At 46.3% G+C, this 16,579-nt stretch overlaps 1 protein-coding gene across 1 annotated transcript in view; it reads left to right on the forward strand.

Annotated features, from left to right (window-relative positions):
- The window catches only part of sema5ba (sema domain, seven thrombospondin repeats (type 1 and type 1-like), transmembrane domain (TM) and short cytoplasmic domain, (semaphorin) 5Ba), a 120,735-nt gene that overhangs the window by 22,245 nt on the left and 81,911 nt on the right, over positions 1-16,579 (forward strand). Inside the window, exon 4 of the mRNA XM_084179907.1 lies at positions 14,098-14,160. Within this exon, the coding sequence (XP_084036033.1) occupies positions 14,098-14,160 (63 nt within the window). The remainder of the gene's footprint in view (positions 1-14,097; positions 14,161-16,579) is intronic.

The following is a 16,579-nucleotide window of genomic DNA, read 5'->3' on the forward strand; positions in this document are numbered from 1 at the left end:
CATCCTCTCTCCTAGCCTCCTCAACCGTATTGAAGGTGAAGGTCCAAGGTCCCTTCCCATAGACCTTCTCCTCCAATGCCTTTTGGGAAGGAAGCGATGCAAGAGGATGCGTGGAATTGAGGAAAGATTAATTGAGAAAGAGCCCTGGCCTTATAGAAACAGATGTGACTGACTGAGTCACAAGGAAGCTGAAAGCTGTTGTCGGTCATTGGGGGAAAGCCTTGTTTGACTTGCTGGTATTGTTCCGTCCCAGGATGCATTGTGTTGGGCTGTGAGGACCAAGGTCAGGGGAGTAGAGATTACCTTTGAACTCTAGCTTCCTCAAACAACAGGAAGTTTTAGGCTCGAGAAGGAAAGCAAATTATTTTCTCTTGTTTATATTTACTTACTGATGTAAACTTCTTGAAGTAGTTTGTTGAAGGACAGAGAAGAGAAGAACTAAATGACATGTGGTTGTTTGAAACATCTTGACATGAAGATGCAAAGACTCTGAAAGGTATCAAAATAAAATAAAATAAATGTCACATGCGCCGAATACAACAACTGTAGACTTTACCGTGAAATGTTTACTTACGAGCCATTTCCCAACAAAGCAGTTAAAAAGTACGAAAATTAGCAAATAGATTAAAACATTTTTTTACACAATAAAATAACAATAACGAGGCTATATACAGGCTATATACAAGGAGTACCGAGTCAGTGTACTGGGGTACAAGGTAGTTGGGGTGATTGATTGAGGTAATATGTACATGTAGGTTTGGTTAGGTGATTGATTAAAGTACTTTGCACATGTGGGTAGGTCTTTCACAGACACAAATATGAATTGTGTCGTGTAAGTCTTGCCCATAACCAGACGGTGTATTTTGGGGTTAAAGTCTTCACTTTCTGGTGTCCTCATCAACAATTCCCCTCACATACAACTGTATATTATGACAGTGCTTAGGGGCAGTCTGGTATTATGAAGACAGAAGAGGTGGGTCTTGTTCTTTTTATTTTTTAGTTTTTTTTACTTAACACTTATTTTTCTTAAAACTGCATTGTTGGTTAAGGGCTTGTAAGTAAGCATTTCACTGTAAGGTCTACACCTGTTGTATTCGGCGCATGTGACAAATCAAATTTGATTTGATTTTAAATAAAAATGGCTGATGCATTAAAGCTTCCCTAATTAGATATTCACAGTTCACACCCTTCAATCGTCCCCAGAAGTAAAGCACCCAGCTCCAGCCCCAGCTCCATGACCCTGAGTTTGATGAGTCACGCCTGATATCATCCATCCAGACTCATGATTACATTTTCCTGCTGCAATTTGCAGAGATTTAATAATTGATGTGGTCTTTGTTGAATTGGAGGATAATCTGTTGCCTACAGAGCCAGATAGGGACAACTCATCTGCTAATGTCTTACGGCAGGACCAGGCCTGTGTGTGTGTATGCGCGCGTGCGTGTGTGTGCGAGTGTGCGCGTGCATACATGTGTGTGGTGTGTGCGTTTGTGAGTGTGTGTATGTGTGTGTCGGCGTGCGTGTGTGCTGTGGGATGATCCATGATGGTGCAGCTAATCAAGGAGACGGCCCAGCCAGCCTCATCTCTCCTCGGATGTAGAGTAATGGCCTGTAGGAGACTGTAGGAGGCACCACTGGGGCAGAGAGGAGCACCACACTCACAGATTAAAGTCATCATTCACCCACTCTTACTGGATAGGATACTGCCCCTAGCCCCCTTCACGAGGATGTTGAGGGAGCTGGGAGTTGGTACAGATGTACATGTACAGGAGTGGTGGTAGAATGGTGTTCTCAGATGGTTTACTGTCTCTCCTGTGAGTCCCCTCTATCTCTTTCTCCATTTCTCTCTCTCCATATATATATATATACAGTTGAAGTCGGAAGTTTACATACACCAAATACATTTAAACTCAGTTTTTCACAATTCCTGACATTTAATCCTAGTAAAAATTCCCTGTCTTAGGTCAGTTAGGATCACCATTTTATTTTAAGAATGTGAAATGTCAGAATAATTGTAGAGAGAATGATTTATTTCAGCTTTTATTTATTTAATCACATTCCCAGTGGGTCAGAAGTTTACATACAATCAATTAGTATTTGGTAGCATTGCCTTTAAATTGTTTAACTTGGGTTGAACGTTTCGGGTAGCCTTCCACAAGCTTCCCACAATAAGTTGGGTGAATTTTGGCCCATTCCTCCTGACAGAGCTGGTATAACTGAGTCAGGTTTGTAGGCCTACTTGCTTGCACACACTTTTTCAGTTCTGCCCACAGATTTTCAATAGGCAGGGGCTTTGTGATGGCCATTCCAATACCTTGACTTTGTTGTCCTTAAGCCATTTTGCCACAACTTTGGAAGTATGCTTGGGGTCATTGTCCATTTGGAAGACCCATTTGCGACCAAGCTTTAACTTCCTGACTGATGTCTTGAGATGTTGCTTCAATATATCCACATACAGTGGGGGAAAAAAGTATTTAGACAGCCACCAATTGTGCAAGTTCTCCCACTTAAAAACATGAGAGAGGCCTGTAATTTTCATCATAGGTACACGTCAACTATGACAGACAAAATGAGGAAAAAAAATCCAGAAAATCACATTGTAGGATTTTTAATGAATTTATTTGCAAATTATGGTGGAAAATAAGTATTTGGTCAATAACAAAAGTTTCTCAATACTTTGTCATATACCCTTTGTTGGCAATGACACAGGTCAAACGTTTTCTGTAAGTCTTCACAAGGTTTTCACACACTGTTGCTGGTATTTTGGCCTATTCCTCCATGCAGATCTCCTCTAGAGCAGTGATGTTTTGGGGCTGTCGCTGGGCAACACGGACTTTCAACTCCCTCCAAAGATTTTCTATGGGGTTGAGATCTGGAGACTGGCTAGGCCACTCCAGGACCTTGAAATGCTTCTTACGAAGCCACTCCTTCGTTGCCCGGGCGGTGTGTTTGGGATCATTGTCATGCTGAAAGACCCAGCCACGTTTCATCTTCAATGCCCTTGCTGATGGAAGGAGGTTTTCACTCAAAATCTCACGATACATGGCCCCATTCATTCTTTCCTTTACACGGATCAGTCGTCCTGGTCCCTTTGCAGAAAAACAGCTCCAAAGCATGATGTTTCCACCCCCATGCTTCACAGTAGGTATGGTGTTCTTTGGATGCAACTCAGCATTCTTTGTCCTCCAAACACGACGAGTTGAGTTTTTACCAAAAAGTTCTATTTTGGTTTCATCTGACCATATGACATTCTCCCAATCCTCTTCTGGATCATCCAAATGCACTCTAGCAAACTTCAGACGGGCCTGGACATGTACTGGCTTAAGCAGGGGGACACGTCTGGCACTGCAGGATTTGAGTCCCTGGCGGTGTAGTGTGTTACTGATGGTAGGCTTTGTTACTTTGGTCCCAGCTCTCTGCAGGTCATTCACTAGGTCCCCCCGTGTGGTTCTGGGATTTTTGCTCACCGTTCTTGTGATCATTTTGACCCCACGGTGTGAGATCTTGCGTGGAGCCCCAGATCGAGGGAGATTATCAGTGGTCTTGTATGTCTTCCATTTCCTAATAATTGCTCCCACAGTTGATTTCTTCAAACCAAGCTGCTTACCTATTGCAGATTCAGTCTTCCCAGCCTGGTGCAGGTCTACAATTTTGTTTCTGGTGTCCTTTGACAGCTCTTTGGTCTTGGCCATAGTGGAGTTTGGAGTGTGACTGTTTGAGGTTGTGGACAGGTGTCTTTTATACTGATAACAAGTTCAAACAGGTGCCATTAATACAGGTAACGAGTGGAGGACAGAGGAGCCTCTTAAAGAAGAAGTTACAGGTCTGTGAGAGCCAGAAATCTTGCTTGTTTGTAGGTGACCAAATACTTATTTTCCACCATAATTTGCAAATAAATTCATAGAAAATCCTACAATGTGATCTTCTGGAGAAAAAAATTCTCATTTTGTCTGTCATAGTTGACGTGTACCTATGATGAAAATTACAGGCCTCTCTCATCTTTTTAAGTGGGAGAACTTGCACAATTGGTGGCTGACTAAATACATTTTTTCCCCACTGTAATTGTCCTTCCTCATGATGCCATCTATTTTGTGAAGTGCACCACTGGGAATGTGATGAAAGAAATAGCTGAAATAAATAATTCTCTCATTCTCTCTACTATTATTCTGACATTTCACATTCTTAAAATAAAGTGGTGATCCTAACTGACCTAAGACAGGGAATTTTTACTAAGATTAAATGTCAGGAATTGTGAAAAACTGAGTTTAAATGTATTTGGCTAAGGTGTATGTAAACTTCAGACTTCAACTGTATCTCTCTCTCTCTCTCTCTCTCTCTCTCTCTCTCTCTCTCTCTCTCTCTCTCTCTCTCTCTCTCTCTCTCTCTCTCTCTCTCTCTCTCTCTCTCTTACTCTCTCTCACCATCTCTCCTGTGTAAACATTGGGTCAGAACAGCTGTGGCACTTCAAAGATTGTCTGCTTTACGGACCCACACGCGCACACACAGACACACACTCAGGGAGAAGGAGAGGGCCCAGTAGACGGCTGGAGTGCACAGCACGGGGGGAAGGAGAAGGAGGAGGGCAGCAGAGGAGGGCTTGAGGAGTGCACGGGGGGAGGGGAGCGTATCTTGGTCCTCTTGTGTAGGGATCAGTGTTCAGGGCCATTGAGAGTCCTGTCACATCCGTCAGTAGGGCAGGGGGGAGAGGGCAGGACTGGTGAGTGGACATGGGACAGGGTGAATGAAGAGGGGTGTGGAGAGGGGGACGGAGGAAGGAGAGGGGTGGAGGGAGTATGGGATGGAGGGGAGGGGGGTCGGTTGGAGCCTGAATAGGGTACTCTGTAAGAGTCTGTAAGAGGACGAAGCAGAGTGGGATGCAGGCCCATTGAAGTGAGGGGACCTTGGAGCAGAGCAGAGTACAGCTAGCAGGCTATAACATGCTGTACAGAGATGGATGATCTCCGCCTCCTCTCCGCCTCCTCTCCACACTTTCATCACAGATCAGTATGCAAATAATGTTCCCTCCTCTTCACGTCAAAGGAGAAAGAGGAGGTTCTACAGAGATTTTGAGGTTGAGTCAAGGATATAGGGAGGGAAATAGATTCAACAGTAAATAGATTGAACAACAAATATATTCTCAATCATCTAAATAGATTTGTAGAGTCTACAGTATATTGGTATGGAAGGTACATGTACAAAGGTAAGTGCACAAGAGCCAGTGTACATAAAGTCCACTGCATGGTCCCAAGCTGTCACAGTGGTTGTGATCATAGTACTAAATACTGTACTCGTAGCCTACTAAAACCCAAGCAAACCAACCAAAATATCCTTCTGGGGCAAAATGGTTATGTTACAGTCTAATGATATGTAAATGCTTGAGTTGAAAAGTACTATATGTACTGTATCAACTGGTAATTTTCCATAGCTGTCCACTACCGTCTTCACACACCGCACAAAGGCGTGATTTGCTGCTGGCTCCTTATGGCTTCGGGCACTAGAGGCCCAGCTCAAGGCCAAATTCTTCTTCTAACTGAATAGGCTTTAAAAACGAATCACTCCCTTCTCTTAGACATGTATGTTGTGAGAACTGGTTAGAATCTGTTCTTGTTTGTACAACTCTTTAAGGAAGTGGAGCCAAGTCCCCCTTATCTCTCATCCCCCTAGGAGAGGCAAGCAGCTCTTTGTGTAGAAGAAGTATATAATGACTGTGTGAGTCTGTAATGTTTGAGTTCCTCTCCGGTTTATGCTGAGAGCGATCTCCCTTGCAATAGCATGAATAAACTCTTATTGCTGATAAATAAGTTCTGCCTGATTCCTGGAACGAGTTTTTCTCAACACTCCTCTACAGACACATTTATTAATCATATTTACAAACCATAATTAATAGTCAACATGATTGTTGTCATATGTCACAGAGCGACAGAGTCTTATCTACAGAGTGCCATCCATGTTTAAGGAAGAGCCATTTCCCATCTCTCTAACTGTCTGGCTGACTGTTAGTGGTTTGTTTCATTAGCATTTATTACTTCCTCTGTAAAAATAGAATTAATTTCCCTCCCAAACCTAATTTCTCAGCTGCAAAAATGATGAATCCTCCATCCTCTCACTAATTGTACTTTTAGCTATTTTATTTGCCCATGAAAAATGCATGATTTTTTTTATGTAGAAGGTTGCCGAGGGCAGAATACTTATTGCCTCCGAAAGTGGCAAAGTTGGAGAAATGAGGTGTCACACTTGGGTTTGAGGGTAAATAGACAGTGTTGGTGGAGGCACATCATTGTTGTTGGCCCTACTAATAGAGGAGACTGAAATCAGAGATGCATCTGAGAGTGCTGCCGCAACTCTCAAAGGTCAGCCCAGGACTGGAATAATTGACTGTCTTGATAAAGGAGCAAGGAAAAAATCCACTAGCTTTATTGGCCATTTTGTATTCCTCAAACCAATGTGTTATAGTCTTCTTCAAACTAGCATGATGAGTGGATGACTTGTTGAAGTAATGTTTCTTCTGTTAGAATCTTATTTTTAAATGTCACTAGCTCAATTTAACAAAAAATCATCCCAAATGTAATGTCAAGCTCTTATGACAGGATTAGAAACTGGTCTAGAATACTTTGTGTTGAATATGAATAGTGATATTAACATGTTCTCCACCTCTCCTCATCGAGTTGTAAATGAGAACTTGTTCTCAACTGGCTTACCTGGTTAAATAAAGGTGAAAAAAAGAAAATGAAAAAAAAAAAGCCTCTTGCCTCATCCCTACGCTGTGACCTCATTCCTCCACTTTCCTGAGGCCCTATGGGCCTGCTCAGAGACAGACAGACAAACCGCTCCATCCAGCCCAGCTCCAGCCCGGGCAGGAATTGTACAGCCGCCACCCCACTCAGAGTGCCTGTTTACAGGCCTGTCACAGCCGGGGCTGGGGGGGGGGGGGGGGGGGGGGGGGGGGGGGGGGTATAGTGGTGGTGGTATTGGTATTGGTATTCGGAGTGCATGGGCCCCGTGGTATTCAGAGTAGGACTGTCTATGAGCTGGCTTTGTTCCAGACCGGGGTGAAGAGAGGGACTGGCGGGAGGGGCGAGGGGTGAGGGGTCAGGGGTTAAGCCGATGGGATCCTCGGAGATGGGGCCACGCTGAGAAAAGATGGTAATGCCCTGAACAATGATTCACCACGTAGGCATCCATCACACACCAACCTCCCATTGAGACAAACAGAGCTACAATAGTGGATGGAGGGGTGTGTATATGTGAGTGTTTTGAATCACTTAATCTCAGCACTCCTAGAGCGGGGGTATGCGTGATTGTATGTCATGGTGGTAGAGTAACGCCTTGATATAAGGGTAATAAAAAGCTACTGATTTTCTTTTACCATTTGAGGCCCAAGCTCTTATCAGTTGTGAGTTTAAACTGTTCTAGTTGTCTAATTTCATCACAGTGTGTCAGTATGGCTGGCTGGCCTACATGACAGACTGCAGCTTTCTTTCTTTCTTTCTTTCTTTCTTTCTTTCTTTCTTTCTTTCTTTCTTTCTTTCTTTCTTTCTTTCTTTCTTTCTTTCTTTCTTTCTTTCTTTCTTTCTTTCTTTCTTTCTTTCTTTCTTTCACAACGAGAACTTATAGGACACTAATGACACTAAACGATAACAGGTGTCACAACAAACAGACAAAAGCAAACGAACATAGAAACATGCAACGGTGGCAGCTAGTATTCCGGAGACGACGAACGCCGAAGCCTGCCCGAGCAAGGAAGAGAGGCAGCCTCGGCCGAAACCGTGACAGTACCCCCCCCTTGACGTGCGGCTCCAGACGTGCGCCGACTCCGGCCTCGGGGACGACCACCACCCTTCCACCATCCCCCCGTGGCGCCCCTGGTCCGGTCTGGCTGGAGCTGGACCGGACATCGTTGAAGCGGACCGCTTAGGCTCCGGTGTGGAGCAGCTGACCGGTACCTTACCAGGCACCGGTGACCCAGGCACGGGTTGTGCGGGACTGACGACGCGCACTCCTGGCTTGGTGCGTGGAGTAGGAACGGGCCGGACCGGGCTGACGATGCGCATCCCTGGCTTGGTGCGTGGAGTAGGAACGGGCCGGACCGGGCTGACGATGCGCACCCCTGGCTTGGTGCGTGGAGTAGGAACGGGCCGGACCGGGCTGACGATGCGCACCCCTGGCTTGGTGCGTGGAGTAGGAACGGGCCGGACCGGGCTGACGATGCGCACCCCTGGCTTGGTGCGTGGAGTAGGAACGGGCCGGACCGGGCTGACGATGCGCACCCCTGGCTTGGTGCGTGGAGTAGGAACGGGCCGGACCGGGCTGACGATGCGCACCCCTGGCTTGGTGCGTGGAGTAGGAACAGGCCGGACTGGGCTGACGAAACGCACCACTGACTTGGTGCGGGGAGCAGGAATGGGCCGGACCGGGCTGACGACGCGCACCACTGACTTGGTGCGGGGAGCAGGAACGGGCCGTGCCGGGCTGACGAAGCGCACCACTGACTTGGTGCGAGTGGCAGGAACAGGCCGGACCGTACTGGGAACACACACCACTGGCCCTACGTGGGGATCAGGAACAGGCCGGACCGGACTGGCAACACACGCCAGTACCTCTCGCCGTGCCTCTACATCCTCCTTCCCCCTGGTGACCAGTGACACCCGTAACCTGGCGGCCTCCTGCTGCCCCGTCGTCCACGGCGTTAGCCCCCCCCCAAAAAAATGTATGGGCTTCACTCCTACCCGTGGCCAAGGCCTCCATCCCTCTTGCCAGACTCGCACTCATCTCCTCCCAGGTCCATCCTCTCTCCTCGTCACGCTGCTTGATCCAGTCGAGGTGGGATCTTCTGTCACGATCGTCTACCAAAGATGAGGACCAAGGCGCAGCGTTGCAGGCAAACATTCTCTTTAATTAGAGACACGATCAAAACAACAAACGATACGTGACAGTTCATGGTTTAACTTAAACAGACTTGAAACAAGATCCCACAACATTTGTGGGAAAATAGCCTCTATAAATATGGCTCCCAATCAGAGACAACCCGCCACAGCTGACACTCGTTGCCTCTGATTGGGAACCACTCTGGCCAACACAGAAATACAACATATAGACTATCCACACCCTGGCTCAACATATAGAGTCCCAGAGCCAGGGTGTGACAAACAGCATAAACTGTAATTACATTTACGTCATTTAGCAGACGCTCTTATCCAGAGCGACTTACAGTTAGTGCATACATTATTTATTTTTTCATACCCCCTGTGGGAATCGAACCCACAACCCTGGCATTGCAAACGCCATGCTCTATCAACTGAGCTACATCCCTGCCGGCCATTCCCTCCCCTACCCTGGACGACGCTGGGCCAATTGCGCGCCGCCCCATGGGTCTCCCGGTCGCGGCCGGCTACAACAGAGCCTGGATTCGAACCAGGATCTCTAGTGGCACAGCTAGCACTGCGATGCAGTGCCTTAGACCACTTCGCCACTCGGGAGACTAATTCACTAAAACATATACAAATGTTTCAATATAACTGTCAAGCACAAAGTAACCCATAACTACATTTATCAACCATGTCAACAAAGTATTCGAAACACATTATACAAATAACCCCAAAATATATTATTAACAACGCACATGTTCATTCACAATTAACATAAAATGGCAGCTACTCTCAGTACGAAGCTATTCTTCGCTGCAACCGAGCAGGGTTTCACTCACACACGCACATATTACTCTCTGCAACTTAACTCTAACTTACTCAAGATGTTACTAAAACACACCTTACACACTCTTGACATGTTAGCAAGTTATTACATTCAAATTAACTCGTTTTATATCAATAACGTACCTGAAAAAGGGGAGAAATAATCACGAGAGTGATGCAGTTATGTTTCCTCAATGAAAACTTTAGTATAATGAGGAAAAAGACTGCGACTTCCCCGGGAACTTGGGTGGAGACCAGAGCAATCGATCTCAGGCTCATAGATTAAGAGCATTTAGTAGATCACAAATTAACACTTTTACCCTTAAATTAGACACCACAAAATAAAGTAGTCAATAAAACGTTTACACATTCCTCTTACAATATTTACCCTTTGTACACTTGATGGATTTTAACCTTTTAACACAATTATGAATTTTATCAATCTCTATGACTAGTACTGAATCCATGATCTTTTTAACCTTAGATATTTTAAGATCCTCGCATACCATGAACTTACTAATACTTTTTAGTGTATAACAGGCTATGAATATGTCCTTTAACCTGTCACAGTACCGTATAAAGGAACAGTCCAGCAGGCATCAGCTGTGTAGCTGAGTAATCATAAGGTCCAGTGAACAGCAATAGGTGAGTCCGGGAGCAGTTCGGTGGCTGCTACGGCACAGGCGAGCAGGAGGCACGGCTGTTGATTTTCGTGTGCTAGCGGGCCGGGGCTAGCAGATGGATCTTCGTGGTCGTCGCAATGGGAAGCCTGTTGAAACCACATCAGACGATTACGTCGGCAGAGCAGTCGTGATGGATCGGCGGGGCTCCGTGTCAACACTAGGATGTCCCGTCCGGTTGACAGAGAGGTAGATAGCCGGGAGATGGGCCTGGCTTGAGGCTAGCTCAAGGCTAACTGGTGCTTGCTTCGGGACAGTGGTGATTAGCCAACAACAACAACAGCCATTCGGTTGCAGCTAGCTAGTTGCGATGATCAGGTGTTAAGGTTCAGTGATTCCGGCAGAAAATCCGATATGCTCTGGCTCGATAGCGCGCTGTGCAGACTGGCCGATACTTGTCCACGCTAGAGCTGGCTGGTAGGTAGTGCAGGCCACAGACAATGGTGAAGACCGCTAACGATGGCTAATAGCAAGTTGCTAGTTAGCTGACTAGCTGGCTAGTTTCAGCCGGAGGTTCTAGATAAAAAGGTATACAGAAATAATATAATCCGTTCCACATTGGGTGAGGCGGGTTGCAAGAAAGTATATTTAGTTAAAGGATGGAAAGTGAGATTGAGAAATATATACGAAAAAGACAAAAAAACAAAAAAACTGGCTATTTACATGAGGACACTACAGAAAACACGAGCGCACTGCTATGCCTCCAAGCTCATCATTAAGCTCGAGGCCCTGGGTCTGAACCCCGCCCTGTGCAACTGGGTCCTGGACTTCCTGACTTGCGGCCCCCAGGTGGTGAAGGTAGGAAGCAACATCTCCACTTCGCTGATCCTCAACACTGGGGCACCACAAGGGTGGGTGCTCAGCCCCCTCCTGTACTCCCTGTTCACCCATGACTGCGTGGCCAAGCATGCCTCCAACTCAATCATCAAGTTTGCAGACGACACAACAGTAGTATGCTTGATTACCAACAATGACGAGACAGCCTACAGGGAGGAGGTGAGGGCTCTGGGAGTGTGGTGCCAGGAAAATAACCTCTCACTCAACGTCAACAAAACAAAGGAGATGATCGTGGACTTCAGGAAATAGCAGAGGGTGCACCCCCCCTATCCACATCGACAGGACCGCAGTGGAGAAGGTGGAAAGCTTCAAGTTCCTTGGCGTACACATCACTGACAAACTGAAATGGTCCACCCACGCAGACAGTCAGGAGGCTGAAGAAATTTGGCTTGGCACCTAAAACCCTCACAAACTTTTACAGATGCACAATTGAGAGCATCCTGTCGGGCATCGCCTGGTACGGCAACTGCACCGCCCGCAACCACAGGGCTCTCCAGAGGGTGGTGCGGTCTGCCGAACGCATTACCGGGGGCAAACTACCCGCCCTTCAGGACACCTACAGCACCCGATGTCACAGGAAGGCCAAAAAGATCATCAAGGACATCAACCACCCGAGCCACTGCCTGTTCACCCCGCTATCATCCAGAAGGCGAGGTCAATACAGGTGCATCAAAGCTGGGACCGAGAGAATGAAAAACAGCTTCTATCTCAAGGCCATCAGACTGTTAAATAGCCATCACTAGCACATTAAAGCCTCTCTTTGAAATACTGGAGTCTTTGTTTACAGCTGTAGGGGACATTTTTAATAACACTGTTTTTATTTTGGGGTTTCAATATAGTAAGCAACAGGAAAAAAAAATGTCAACTGTTACATTTTATTTTGGGACAAGCTTAAGATGTCCATTTTTATTAGTAGAAAACATCAGATAGACACGGGATATGTTTTTAAAGGATTAGTGAAAACGAGAATAAAAGTGGATTTTGCGTTCTTCTCGACTGTAAAATATCTCCCATTGTTTGAGGAGAAGTGGGCTTACGAAGGAGCGGTTTGTTTTGTGGAGGAGGGGAAACTATTTTTTGTTGATGAAATGAGTTGAATGTATAAATGTTTTTCTTTGTATTTTTCTTTAATTTATTTTTATGTTTAAATATTTATTTAGGAATTACATTTGTTGTTTAATTTCTGAAAAGGCAGTGTGCCATTATTTGTGTTAATACTTGAGTATAAAATAAAAACTCAAACTCTCTCTCTCTCACTCTCATTTTCTCTCTCTCTCTTCCCCCCTCTTTCTTTCTTTCTTTCTTTCTTTCTTTCTTTCTTTCTTTCTTTCTTTCTTTCTTTCTTTCTTTCTTTCTTTCTTTCTTTCTTTCTTTCTTTCTTTCTTTCTTTCTTTCTTTCTTTCTTTCTTTCTTTCTTTCTCTCTCACTCTATTCCCCCTCTTTCTTTCTTTCTTTCTTTCTCTTTCTTTCTCTCTTTCTCTTTCTGTATCTCTCTCCCCCTTCCACCTCTCTCGCTCTCTCTCTCCCTCTCCGTTCTCTCCCTCTCTCTGTTCATTGCAGTATCAGGAAGGTTAATTAAAGAGTCTCTCAGAATAGAGAGATAACACCCAGCCTCATCTCAGGGACAGCAGACACAGCATCTGCATCCCAAAGGCAACCTATTCCCTAAATAGTGCACAACTTTTGGCCAATTGTTCAAAAGTAGTGCAATACGTAGTGAATAGTTAGCATTTGGGACACAGACACAGGGCTAGCTTACTCCTCTCCCTCAACAAGCTAAATATCGATTTATTTCACTAATCAATTTGTCTCTTTCTTTATTACTCTCTTTCCTTTTCTTTCTGCCGCTTTTGGACACTTTCATCTGTGTCCAGAGTCCAGTCTTGGGGTATCTGTTTTCATGCCACAATGTGGTCTCTGTAGTATTCCCTTGCCCTGTTGTGCATGGCAATGTTCCACTGTGTGAAGAATAAGCCAAAATGGCGGTCGTTGTGTTGTGTGTTATGGATGATCCGTCTCAAAGTCAATACTCGATAGAGAACCCGAATGGCTTTTGCTCCAGTGCGCAGAGAGGCCCCCCATTTGCTAAAAGATATTAGAGGAGAGGAGGAGAGGGGATAAGAATGGCAGGGGAGAGGAGGAGAGATGGGAGAGAGGAGGGAGGCAAGTGACACAGTGGGGGTATACGCTGGCCCTAGTCCGTGCCAACTCCAGCCTCTCTCTCTCCCAGCACTAGGGTTAGGCCAGCAGCACCACAGCTATTTTTAGTGAGACTGAGAGACCTAGACACAGTAATAACCTATGCTGCTCTGATAGCCAAGTGTGTGTGTGTGTGCCCCAGCACTGAGCAGCAAGACCAGTCTCCTGGTGCAGCATTCGTAATTAAACCCGGTTCTAAATAAAAATTGAATTGGGCAGTGGAGAAAAAACGGGTGGCGGTGTGGTAGAGGATTGGAGGACGGTTGTGTGTGTGTGTGTGTCTGCCTTGTGTATGTGTGTGTATGTATGTTTGTGTCTGTATGTGTGTGTCTGTGTGTGTGGAGGATTGGACGCTGAAACACACTGCTTTAGCTTTAATGAGATAAGAAAATGCAATTTCCATCCTAATGACATCTGGGCTGCAAATTAGGTCACAGCCCTGGTCCTATCTGGTTACCTCACCTCGTAATCCACTGGCTGGCCCCCTCATCTCCATGTTGATGCAATTAACAAACATCAATAAGGTTAATGTCTTTTCATTGCATCTGTGTTGTGTTGTTAGTAGCAATATTAAGCTCAACAGTCGCATCATTGTCAGGCAGCCAACACGCACTAGCCAGGCAGCCCCCTTGGCAACAGTTGAATGCTGCATCCAGTCACTCTTTTTGTGTGTGTTTATTTTGGTTTCCTAGGCAACGGAATGGGGCCCAGACGATGACACCAGGAGGTCCTGTCAGAGCAAGGGGAAGACGGAGGTAAACGACGACTTTAATACACCCGGGAGGACAGTTGATTGGATGAGGGGAGAAACAATAAAGCAATCACTTCTTTCTGAAACCTGTAGAACCTTATCCGACCTCAAGTTCTAAAACAAAGTGACTTAATTGATTTGCCAAAACAGGATATTTAAGGAAAACTAAGAAGTTTCATTACAAAAAAAGTATGTTTCCCTCAATCGTCAGACAATGCTTCCCTCAATGCGTAAGACAAACCTGCAAGTAAGCAATTAGCTGCACTGTGTGCTCCATGTACTGTATATCACATGTACAGTTGAAGACAGAAGTTTACATACACCTTAGCCAAATACAATTAAACTCAGTTTTTCACAATTCCTGACATTTAATCCTAGTAAAAATTCCCTGTCTTAGGTCAGTTAGGATCACCACTTTATTTTAAGAATGTGAAATGTCAGAATAATAGTAGAGAGAATGATTTATTTCAGCTTTTATTTATTTCATCACATTCCCAGTGGGTCAGATGCTTACATACACTCAATTAGTATTTGGTAGCATTGCCTTTAAATTGTTTAACTTGGGTCAAACGTTTCGGGTAGCCTTCCACAAGCTTCCCACAATAAGTTGGGTGAATGTTGTCCCATTCCTCCTGACAGAGCTGGTGTAACTGAGTCAGGTTTGTAGGCCTCCTTGCTTGCACACGCTTTTTCAGTTCTGCCCACAAATTTTCAATAGGATTGAGGTCAGGGCTTTGTGATGGCCACTCCAATACCTTTACTTTGTTGTCCTTAAGCCATTTGCCACAACTTTGGAAGTATGCTTGATTGTCCATTTGGAAGACCCATTTGCGACCAAGTTTTAACTTCCTGACTGATGTCTTGAGATGTTGCTTCAATATATCCACATAATTTTCCTTCCTCATGTTGCCATCTATTTTGTGAAGTGCACCAGTCCCTCTTGCAGCAAAGCACCCTCACAGCATGATGCTGCCACCCCTGTGCTTCATGGTGTTCTTCGGCTTACAAGCAGCCCCCTTTTTCCTCCAAACATAACGATGGTCATTATGGCCAAACAGTTCTATTTTTGTTTCATCAGACCAGAGGACATTTCTCCAAAGTGTGCAGTTGCAAACCGTAGTCTGGCTTTTTTATGGTGGTTTTGGAGCAGTGGTGTCACGGTTTCGGCCGAGGCTGCCTCTCTTCCTTGTTCGGGCAGGCTTCGGCGTTCGTTGTCTCCGGAATTCTAGCTGCCATCGTTGCATGTTTCTATGTTCGTTTGCTTTTGTCTGTTTGTTGTGACACCTGTTATCGTTTAGGTTAATTAGCGTCCTATAAGTTACTCGTTGTGTTTGTCCAGTGTTGTGTGTGATTGCTTTATTGTCTGTCGTGCGTTACTGGACGTGTTTACATTATTCGCTCGGTTGAGCTATCTCTCCACTGTGTTGGAGCGTTTTACGCACCTGTGTAGTGCGCCCGTTTGTTTTGTCCGCCTACGTGTGGAGTTTCGCCTTCGGGCCAGTTTGTTCATTTCCCCTTGTGGAATTTAACTAAAGTCTTTTGGACTGTACTTCGGTGTCCTGCGCTTGATTCCACCACTACACCCACCTACAGCATCACTGACAAAATCACACACCTTCAAGAATGGAATCAGCAGGAGCCGCAGCAGCCCAGGCGACGCTGGAGGACAGGGTCCGAGAACAGAGTGACCAGATCCTGCAGATGGGGTCCGCACTGCAGGAGGTGATCACCACCATCCGAGGCTGGGGGACTCCTCCACCGCCATCCTCTCTGCCAGCACCATCGGCAAGTCAGCCCATTCCCGCTCCGGAAGCCAGAGGAGTTCAACTCTCGCTCCCGAGGGCCTACGATGGGACCGCGGCCGGGTGTCAGGGATTCCTTCTCCAGGTGGAGCTTTACCTGGCCACCGTGCACCCGGCGCCTTCGGGACATGAGAGTGTGTCCGCCCTGATCTCCTGCCTTTCCGGGAAGGCGTTGGAATGGGCCAACGCAGAGTGGAGGAGGATCGACGCGGACACCATCACCTACGACGAGTTCTCCCGCCGCTTCAAGGCGGTGTTCGACCATCCCCCGGAGGGGAAAGCGGCGGGGGAGCGTCTGGTCTTCCTCCGGCAGGGGAAGAGGAGTGCCCAGGAGTTCGCCTTAGAATTCCGTACTCTAGCGGCGGATGCAGGGTGGAATGAGCGGGCTCTCAGCGATCACTACAGATGTAGTCTACGCGAGGACGTCCGTAGGGAGCTGGCCTGTAGGGACACCAGCCTCTCGTTCGACCAGTTGGTCGACATGTCCATCAGGCTGGATAACCTGCTAGCTACCCGCGGATGTTCCGAGGGGGGTCCGTCCATTTCACCCTCCAGCGCCTCCGAGCCGTGCCCCATGGATCTCGGGGGCGCTGGCGCTAGAGAAAGGAGGGGTCGGCTTAC

Source organism: Coregonus lavaretus, assembly GCF_964263955.1.
Source record: "Coregonus lavaretus genome assembly, chromosome: 16".
In the NCBI taxonomy this organism is placed as follows: domain Eukaryota; kingdom Metazoa; phylum Chordata; class Actinopteri; order Salmoniformes; family Salmonidae; genus Coregonus; species Coregonus lavaretus.